Source organism: Ailuropoda melanoleuca, chromosome 15 (genome assembly GCF_002007445.2).
Source record: "Ailuropoda melanoleuca isolate Jingjing chromosome 15, ASM200744v2, whole genome shotgun sequence".
Classification (NCBI taxonomy): domain Eukaryota; kingdom Metazoa; phylum Chordata; class Mammalia; order Carnivora; family Ursidae; genus Ailuropoda; species Ailuropoda melanoleuca.
In genome coordinates, this window is record NC_048232.1 from 44,670,467 (window position 1) to 44,680,555 (window position 10,089).

At 40.8% G+C, this 10,089-nt stretch overlaps 1 protein-coding gene across 1 annotated transcript in view; it reads left to right on the forward strand.

Moving 5' to 3' along the window:
- The first annotated feature begins 5,680 nt into the window (after positions 1–5,680).
- The window catches only part of MYRFL (myelin regulatory factor like), a 119,202-nt gene continuing 114,793 nt past the window's right edge, over positions 5,681–10,089 (forward strand). The window contains exon 1 of the mRNA XM_019802729.2: positions 5,681–5,741. Coding sequence (XP_019658288.2) covers positions 5,696–5,741 — 46 coding nt within the window. The 5' untranslated portion in view covers positions 5,681–5,695. The remainder of the gene's footprint in view (positions 5,742–10,089) is intronic.

Here is a 10,089-nt window from a genome sequence, read left to right on the forward strand (position 1 = left end):
AGGTGAAGTCAGTCTCGTGGAGCTCGCAGTTCCCTGAGAAATGGACAAAAAGAAATACTAAAAGATAAGTGCTCTAGAGATACTTAAGATGCGGTAATGGGCTAGAAGGGGAATGGATAAGTCCTTCAGACTGGGTGGTCAGGAAAGGCCACGTTTTCAAGTTGGGCTCTGACCAGACCCAGGCTTGTGAAGGGAGGCAAGCAGCAAGAGAGCTCAAAGCTGGCATACGGCCCCTAAGGAAGAAATGAACTTGAAAAACGGCAAAAAAGACTGAGTGTCAGGGAGTTTGGTAAGAGAAAGCTGGATAGGGAGGCATGGGTCAGACAAGGTAGGTCTTAGTAAGCCACGGTGGGGAATTTGAGGTTTTCTGTGACAGCTTTGGTCACAACTCTAGCTGGCTCTTTCTTAGCTTTTAAATGCTGGAATCCCTAGAGTTTTGCCCTGGGCCCCCTTCTCTTTATCTAAATATTCTTTATATCATCTCATCTGGGCCCCTGGCTTTGAAAACCAAGTACCATTTGCATATAACTAACTCTACATCTCCAACTCTGACATCCCTTCCGTAACTTCGGGCTCTGGTATCCATTTGCTTGTCAGCCCTTCCGCTTGGATTTCTAATGGGCATCTCAAACCCGACATTGACACTTAGCTCAGTTGCTTACGCAACAGTCTAGGGCTTGTTCTTGGTTTCTGTCACCACCACCTTCAATCCAATCCATCAGCAAGTCACATCAGCTCTGCAAAACATACTTTGGGTCTCTCCACTTCCCTCCATGTCCACTACTACCACTCAGTCCAAGCCAGCATCTTTTAAAAACTAAAATAAAAACATTTCAGGGACGCCTGGGTGGCACAGCGGTTAAGCGTCTGCCTTCAGCTCAGGGCGTGATCCCAGCGTTATGGGATCGAGCCCCACATCAGGCTCCTCTGCTATGAGCCTGCTTCTTCCTCTCCCACTCCCCCTGCTTGTGTTCCCTCTCTTGCTGGCTGTCTCTATCTCTGTTGAATAAATAAATAAAATCTTTAAAAAAAAAAAACATTTCAATACCACAATGAGCAAAGCTGCTGAAATATAGAGAAGAGTAGAAACCCTAACAGCAGCTCTCTAGGAAGTACAAATCCACATATAATCTAACGGCAAGAGGTGGGACTATGGTATGAGTACAAGAATTCTGGAGCTATAGATCTCAGGGACAGACTTGAGAGAGACGAAATCTCCGTCATTACATTCCCAACTTGAGCCACAGCACCAGGTTTAACCAGAGCAGCTCAGCCTTTACCTATTTATTTTTGGAGTTCTCTAGGAAACGTCAGTACCCAAACATCTAAACCATAGCTACCTTAGATCACTGCTCAAGAAATGAATCTCCACCAGATCTATGCAAAATGGGGATGCCCAATAGAATTAGGAGATACTAGAGATATAAAGACCATGATCAAGGAAGTATGGGTGGTTATTTGTTATTCTCCAAGAGGGAGAAACCTTAAACCCCCATTGTCACCAGCTGGATTGTGCCTTCAGCTGTGTGTTCTGGACTCATTAATTAATACAGCTATATTTTCCAGGCCTTCCAACAACTTTCTTCTAGATTCACTTTACCTTCCTCAAACCATGTTGGTTGTTATAGGTTAGCCTCTCACCCGGAGGTTGCAAACTGCAGTCCTGTAGGCCGAATCCCATTTTCACATATGTGCTATTTGTCCTTGACAGTCTTTTGGTTTATTTTTACCTTTGAGTTGTTTCTGAACAAATTAGTTGCATCGTTTAAAAATGAGATTTAAAATTAAAATCTGGGGGCGCCTGGGTGGCACAGCGGTTAAGCGTCTGCCTTCGGCTCAGGGCGTGATCTGGCGTTATGGGATCGAGCCCCACATCAGGCTCCTCTGCTATGAGCCTGCTTCTTCCTCTCCCACTCCCCCTGCTTGTGTTCCCTCTCTTGCTGGCTGTCTCTATCTCTGTTGAATAAATAAATAAAATCTTTAAAAAAAAAAAAACATTTCAATACCACAATGAGCAAAGCTGCTGAAATATAGAGAAGAGTAGAAACCCTAACAGCAGCTCTCTAGGAAGTACAAATCCACATATAATCTAACGGCAAGAGGTGGGACTATGGTATGAGTACAAGAATTCTGGAGCTATAGATCTCAGGGACAGACTTGAGAGAGACGAAATCTCCGTCATTACATTCCCAACTTGAGCCACAGCACCAGGTTTAACCAGAGCAGCTCAGCCTTTACCTATTTATTTTTGGAGTTCTCTAGGAAACGTCAGTACCCAAACATCTAAACCATAGCTACCTTAGATCACTGCTCAAGAAATGAATCTCCACCAGATCTATGCAAAATGGGGATGCCCAATAGAATTAGGAGATACTAGAGATATAAAGACCATGATCAAGGAAGTATGGGTGGTTATTTGTTATTCTCCAAGAGGGAGAAACCTTAAACCCCCATTGTCACCAGCTGGATTGTGCCTTCAGCTGTGTGTTCTGGACTCATTAATTAATACAGCTATATTTTCCAGGCCTTCCAACAACTTTCTTCTAGATTCACTTTACCTTCCTCAAACCATGTTGGTTGTTATAGGTTAGCCTCTCACCCGGAGGTTGCAAACTGCAGTCCTGTAGGCCGAATCCCATTTTCACATATGTGCTATTTGTCCTTGACAGTCTTTTGGTTTATTTTTACCTTTGAGTTGTTTCTGAACAAATTAGTTGCATCGTTTAAAAATGAGATTTAAAATTAAAATCTGGGGGCGCCTGGGTGGCACAGCGGTTAAGCGTCTGCCTTCGGCTCAGGGCGTGATCTGGCGTTATGGGATCGAGCCCCACATCAGGCTCCTCTGCTATGAGCCTGCTTTCTTCCTCTCCCACTCCCCCTGCTTGTGTTCCCTCTCTCGCTGGCTGTCTCTATCTCTGTCAAATAATTAAATAAAATCTTAAAAAAATAAAAAATAAAAAAATAAAATTAAAATCTGCATTTCTAGCTTCGCTTTTAAAATTGGCCTCTTTGACAACACTGAATTCGCATTCTTGGAGGAAGCTGAGTGATTGTACCTGCTGGGTAACTCCACCCTTTAGCAGGGCTTGTAGCAACTGTTTGCTCTATGCCCCACCACCCCTGTCTTCCTGACATCAAGAGTAAAGGGGCACTTGTCAGTTATCAATATGCTTACATGGTTGGTGTTTGCTCATGTTGACCCATTGAACTCACTTATCTGCCTGGCCTGGTAAGTGTTGGAGCTTGGGACCCTATTCTAACCTTTGCTTCTCAGCCCATTACGTGCAATCTAATTTCTTTCCCTATTATGTTTTCACTCTCTCATTATTCTGCCGCTAAGAACATGAGGTGTCTGGGTGAACTGTTGGATAGGATCCTCTATCATCATTTGGCAGCCAATACAGTGTGATGACTTAACTTCCAACGGCCTCCAGAAAACGTGGCTGGGAACTTCTCTTGGAGTCTAGATTGAGCCCTGGGCTACATGTTTTCAGCATCTTAATTCATATTGCACCTAAAGGCATATACTTAAAAATATCACTTGACCTATTCCTTGCTCTGTATATCCAATCAGTAGCCAATTTTGGATTCTATACCATCTTCAGGCTTTATGACTGGTCTAACTTTAGTTACCGCCCTAACCAACACATTCCAACACAGCTCTCTTTCCAGTTAGATTTAATTACATCGTGTATGACCACTACCTAAATAGCAATCATCAACAGAGAGTATAAATATGCGTGGGATCAGATGTAGCCCAAATCCTTCTTCGGCCTATTTGCCACCTTTTCTCTCCATGAAGCACACACTGCCACAGCCATTCCTGCATACACGTACTTGTTGTTTGAGTCTCTTCCAGTTTCAGCTCTCAATGACACCCCCTAGATTAAATAAATCTTTACTTCCTCTGTTCTCTTGAGATGTTTTCTCCCAGCCTTATCAGAGTAGGCCTTGAGTTAAAGTTAATTGCGTTTTTCGCATGCCCTGCATTTAAACCTGGGGAGGGCAAGACCATTATTTACTCATCTTTTTCCTTCCTGCACCCAGCAGAGAGCTTAACACAAGTTGAACTGGAAAAAAAAAAAAAATAGAAAATTTATTTCTTTAAGCAACTTGATGACTTGTCCTTGAAGGTCTGGGGCCCAAGGCGACCTTCAAAGTAAGATTTTAAGCCTCTCTCTCTCTCTCTCTTTTTTTTTCCAATATAGAATTACCTTGCTTGTTTTCGAGGAACAGTTTATATGTGTGAGGTTTTAAAATACTTATTAGGAAGCATACCACATCACCTATGCTAATTCTAACAATAATGAAGCAATCAGACAAATCCACAATATGGGATATTCTATAAGACAATGGGCCTGGATTGTTAAAAAAGTGTCAATGTCATAAAAAGCCAAAGAACTAAAAATGATAAGAGTGTTCTATATCTCTAAAAGACATAACCAAAGGCAATGCATGAACATTCATTAGATTTTTGATCAGAAAAGAAAAAGTCGTAAAAGAGATTTTGGGGACAGTGGGGTTAATACTAATGAGATATTAGTATTAAATTTATATTACATTTCTTAGGTATAATAATACTGTGATTATGAGGGAGAATGTCCTTATTTGTTAGGAGACATATACAGAATTATTTCTGGGTGAAATGTCAAGATGTCAGCAACTTATTTTCAAATGGCTCAGCCAAGAATGTATATAGCAAGAGAGAAAAAGCAAAAGTGGGAAAATATTTGTAATTAGTAAATCTGGATGAAGAGTAAGTGGGTATTTATTTCATGGTACTATCCTTGCAGCTTTTCTATAGATTAAAAACTTTCAAGATAAAAAGTTGGGGGAAAAGAGAAAAGGAAGGGACTAAAAGAGACAATTTAATTTCCTAATTGTATTCTTAGGTGATTATTAAGTAAATTAATAGTTGAGCAGGAAAGCAAAACTTTTATATTGAAGAGTGAAACCAGCTAACAGTGAACCATATATACTCAGTTGTAAGAGTTACTGAATCAAATACAGTTTTGTTGCTCATTAGAGGGGCTTTTCATACTTTCTATTTTCAAAGAAAATAAAATCTGGAGAAGATAGGTGTGTATCAAAGGAATTTAAGTTTCCACTGTAATTAAATTTGGAAATACTTTACAAATCCTAACTTTTCATTAGGACAAGCCTGTTTAAATTATCTGCTATTCAAAGTATCTATAAAAATGGTTATATTGATATGCCCGCTTTCTCTAAGTAAAACACACACACAAACTCTGTATATTTGCCTGCTTATGGCTAAATTGATCTGGTTGATAGAGGGGGAGATATAAATATATTGGTGTAAAAGGACAAATAAGAGATAAGACTATGTATTTATTGCCCATTTATGTAATTACATGTGTCACTAAGGACAAAGGTCCTTAAAGACGAAAGGCAGAGTAGAAACAGTTCCCTACAGTAAGATAGATGGATTTGTTACCACTTCCCTCTTCATGAATTTTTTTTTTCTGCATGGTCACATATCCTGGTTTTATAATCATTTTGAGAACCTAACCATCTTTCTGGACACAATTTGTTGGCAGAATATAGGCATCACTCCAATAAAAAGAAAATGAAGATTTTTCAAGGGCATTCATAAGCTTCAAGTCGAGAGGACAGCACTTACTTCCCGAGCTCTGAGAACACTTGTTCCGGGAGGAAATATTACTAGGACCCCAGGATGGATGTGTTAGGGGAAAATGAGGCCCTGCAGCAGTTCTTCGAAGGTAAGAGGCCAGTTTCCAACATGCACTTCCTGCTTCTGAGAAATGGCTCTGCTTGCGATCACTGTTTCACATTTTTGGAATTCACTTAAACTTGGCCTTGGAAGAAATGCTATTGTACTAACTGGCCTAAAATTGGAAGTGGAGGTTTATTTGCTGTGTTTGTAGCAAAAATCAATGGTAGTGATTTAAAAAAACACAGGATTTCCATCTTCTAAGCTTGGTTAAAAGAATCATGGGGTCGGCATACTATGTTCTTAGTGTTTTTCTCTGTCCTGTGCTATGTTATATTTCTTCTAATCCCCTACGTTTCAAAAAGTGCAGGTTTGTCTTGTCTCTAAAGTTATTGAATATAGCACAAGAAAGATGTAAGATTTTATTAAGACAGTTTTTCTCTGAGTATAGTTAAATATAAAACAGCAAAGGACACCTCCTCCCCCTTCCTATTTTTGTTTTTCACAACAGTTTGTGTGTGTGTGTGTTTAAGATTTTATTTGTTTATTTGAGAGGGAGAGCATGAGCCCATGCTCAGGGAGGCAGAAGGAAAGGCAGACTCCCCGCTGAGCAGGGAGCCCAAGCGGAACTCGATCCCAGGACCCCAGGATCATGATCTGAACCCAAGGCAGACGCTTAACTGACTGAGCCACCCAGGTGCTTGTCACAACACTTTAAAAATGTGCAACTGAAGAATGATTTGTTTTTGAAGGGACAGGCATACTACAAGAATGAGTGCTTTTTCCCCAAGGGAGAGGCATGACATAGGACATGGTTACAACAGATTATCTTCCTTTTAAAAATCTGAGCGGGCAGTAAGGTTTTCATATTTAGTGGGGCTGATATTCTCATGGTGGGTCTGTTGAAAATGTCAGCAAGGACTCGCTGTTGGAGACTTCAGTGCCGCTTTGGTTCTTCATCAGCCACACTTGGACTTCCACATGAAGGGAACTGTGACCATAGCGTTTACACATTTCAGAAGTATTTCCCAGGAGGAAGTAGGAGAATTGAGGGCAGACCTGTTTCTTCACAGAATCCAGAGGGCAGTTCACAGCATATTGAGAGGTGCTTTTGGCATTTCTTGTGACTAGTAGAGTGCCTGACAAATTCCAGATGTTATAAGGTTGAATGGAATTGACCCAACACCAAATAGTACCAAATACAGAGTGATCACACCAAACAAGTAGTGAGATTCTGGGTCACCATCAGAAGGAATCAATACAATATGGTGGTTCCTGTGGCTTGGATTTTGCCAGAAGTGACAAGAAGAAATGTAAGTTGGAATTATCACATTATCTCTGCCGTGATCCATTCCATTGGATATTTGGTCTCTTGACGCTGGCCAAATCAGTGTGTCGACACAGGTGCACAAACGGAGCTCGATTGTCATCGCCCTATTTTATATTCCATGCAACTTTCATTCTAGCCGTGGGTAGCAAGCTCCAAGCTACAGTTACATATGCTTTATTTTAGGGAAACCACCAATTCATTTTATAGAAGCATAAAATCTACTTGATTTCCTTCTAGAGCTGGTGAAGAGCTAAAAAGTTAATCTGGTCTCTTCTGGTTTTTGGAAGTTCTGTTATACCTGTAGTATTCCTAGACTCTCACTGTATTATTTTCAGACATCTCTAGGGATACAGTTTCCACGAGTCTTCTCTGCAGCTTGCTAATATCTGATTATTATTTTAATAGTATTTTTCTTAGCTTAAACCAAACTCTGTTGTTCCATATTAAGCCTTTCTTTTCATGAGGGAGCAGTCATTTCTCCTCATTTTTAGAAATAAAAAAATAGAGGCACTAGCTTAAGTGATTCCCTTCCCCTTGAAAACCACACAGCTTCTTGTCAATTTCTTATCACCTCCACTATTCAGCAAATATTAAGCACCTACCATATGCCCAGCCCAACAACCACCTCTTTTAAATGGTAGCTTGTAGGGCTTTGAAGTCTTTCCCTTAGATCTTGGTGATTCCTTTCTCAAATATCCCTTAGAATGAGGACCTCAAAACTAGATATGATATTGTCATGAGGATGGACAGTTGTTGAATGTCATGCTCCTGGTGATGTAGCAGTTCTGTTTTCTTTCCTTTTGTTTTGTTTTAGAGAGGGAGAGAGGGAAGAGGCCAAGGGAGAGGGAGAGAAAGAATCTTTTTTTTTTTTTTAAAGATTTTATTTATTTATTCGACAGAGATAGAGACAGCCAGCGAGAGAGGGAACACAAGCAGGGGGAGTGGGAGAGGAAGAGGAAGAAGCAGGCTCTCAGCAGAGGAGCCTGATGCGGGGCTCGATCCCAGGACACCAGGATCATGCCCTGAGCTGAAGGCAGACACCCAACGACTGAGCCACCCAGGTGCCCCGAGGGAGAGAAAGAATCTTAAGCAGATTCCATGCCTGGCACAGAGCCCAACGCGGGGCTGCATCTCACAACCCAGACATCAAGACCTGAGCTGAAATCAGGAGTTGGCCATTTAACCTACTGAACCAGCCAGGCACCCCTATCAATTCTAATTAAATGCAATCTTGCATTGAAAAAATCAAGGTCTGAAAAATCAAGAAAAGTTGTGGTAATTTGTTACCTGCTGAAAGCTATATTTCTGTTTCCTCAGACCCTTCATTCTAAGAAACTCAGCCTTAAATGCATTTTTCCTTATGAACATGTTGGATTGGGGCGCCTGGTTGGCTTAGTCGGTAGAGCATGCTACTCTTGACATCAGGGTACTGAGTTTAGGCCACACGTTGGGCATAGAGACTCCTTGATAAAAAAAAAAAATTTTTTTTTAAGTATCTGGATAGGGGTACCTGGGTGGCTCAGTCGGTTAAGCATCTGCCTTCGGCTCCAGTCATGATCCTGGAGTCCCGGGATGGAGCCCCGCGGTCAGGCTCCCTGCTCACTGGGGAGTCTGCTTCTCCCTCTCCCTCTGCTCCTCCCTGCTTGTGTTCTCTCTCGCTCACTCTCTCTCTTTTAAATAAATAAAATCTTTAAAAAATAATAGAATTAAAAAGTATCTGGATTGACAGTATCATTTTCAATGAAATGGTCTTGAGTGTCAAAGCTCACGATGATCTTAGTTTATATTTTAAACTTCAGATATGCCTAAATCTTTATGATGTGCGTCAGGAAAATGCCAAGAACAAAGGGCGGTTTCAGGTAGCTGGCAATTCTAATTCCCAGTCTGCCACTGATGCAATAGGTAGGCCAATTAACTAAAGCAGAGGAAGATCGTAGTATGCTGGGGATCCCAACATCCTCTGGAAACTGATACTATGTGACATGTTTGGCTTTTTCAAGAAAGCTGGTACCATTGCAAGAGAAAGGTTATCGGAAGAGAATCGCATTATTTTATTTATAATAACTAAAACTTAGTTGCAAGCTAAATTTCTAATATTGGTGGATTAATTAAATGAATTATGGTTTTTCCATGTAATGGAATATTTTATAACTAAAAATAATGATAAGGAAAAATGTTCATTCAATAAAGGAGGAAAGTGGGTTATAAATTGGTATATACAATTAATATGTAGATATTGTTAAAACTGATTTGAAAACAGTTAGTGTATACACATACATGCTCACACATATACATAGAAACAACTGGATTGATGAGGTTGTGGAATACAGGTGAGGTTCAGTGGGGTGGAGTCCAGAGCCGATGACCAAGAAAGAATTCTTGAGGCGTCTTTGGTGCAAAATGGTGGTTTATTAAAGCACGGGGACAGGACCCGTGGGCAGAAAGAGCTGCTGCCCCGCGTTGTGAGGGGTGGTTGATTATATACTATGGAGTTGGGGGAGGGTAAGGAAAAAGGGAGGTTGAGAAAATACTTTCATGTGTTAAAGAAGATTCACAGGATACCGGAGGCCTTGCCATCATCAAGTTAAGGTTGTTTTTCCCTCTAGCAAGGCGTTAACATTAATATGGTTGGGAATTTCCTGGAGGCTGCAGATTATAAGGACATTTAATTGTATTTACATTCCCTTCCGGAAGCTAGGTTATTGGTAGAAATGCTTTGTTCTTGTAAACTGCTAAGACATTTGTAAACTGAGGGAGACTTAAGTCTTGCAGGATTGTGGTATCTATAGGTTAACTGTTTCTTTGTCCTTTAGGGCAGCCAGGAGTGCCTGAGGAATGTCACATACAACCCATGGGGGGGGAGGGTTGTGGGGTGTCCGTTTCTGCGTTGTTCTCAGCTTGCCTTCTGTTCCCTCATCATGGATGAATACACTTCAAGTATTAATAGTTGTTATCTCTTAGTGATGGGATATGAGGATTTTCATTTTCCTCTTTATTATCTAAACGCTTCGTAATTGAAATGTATTATGTTATAATCAGGTTATGTTAAATAGAGGAGAATGAGTTT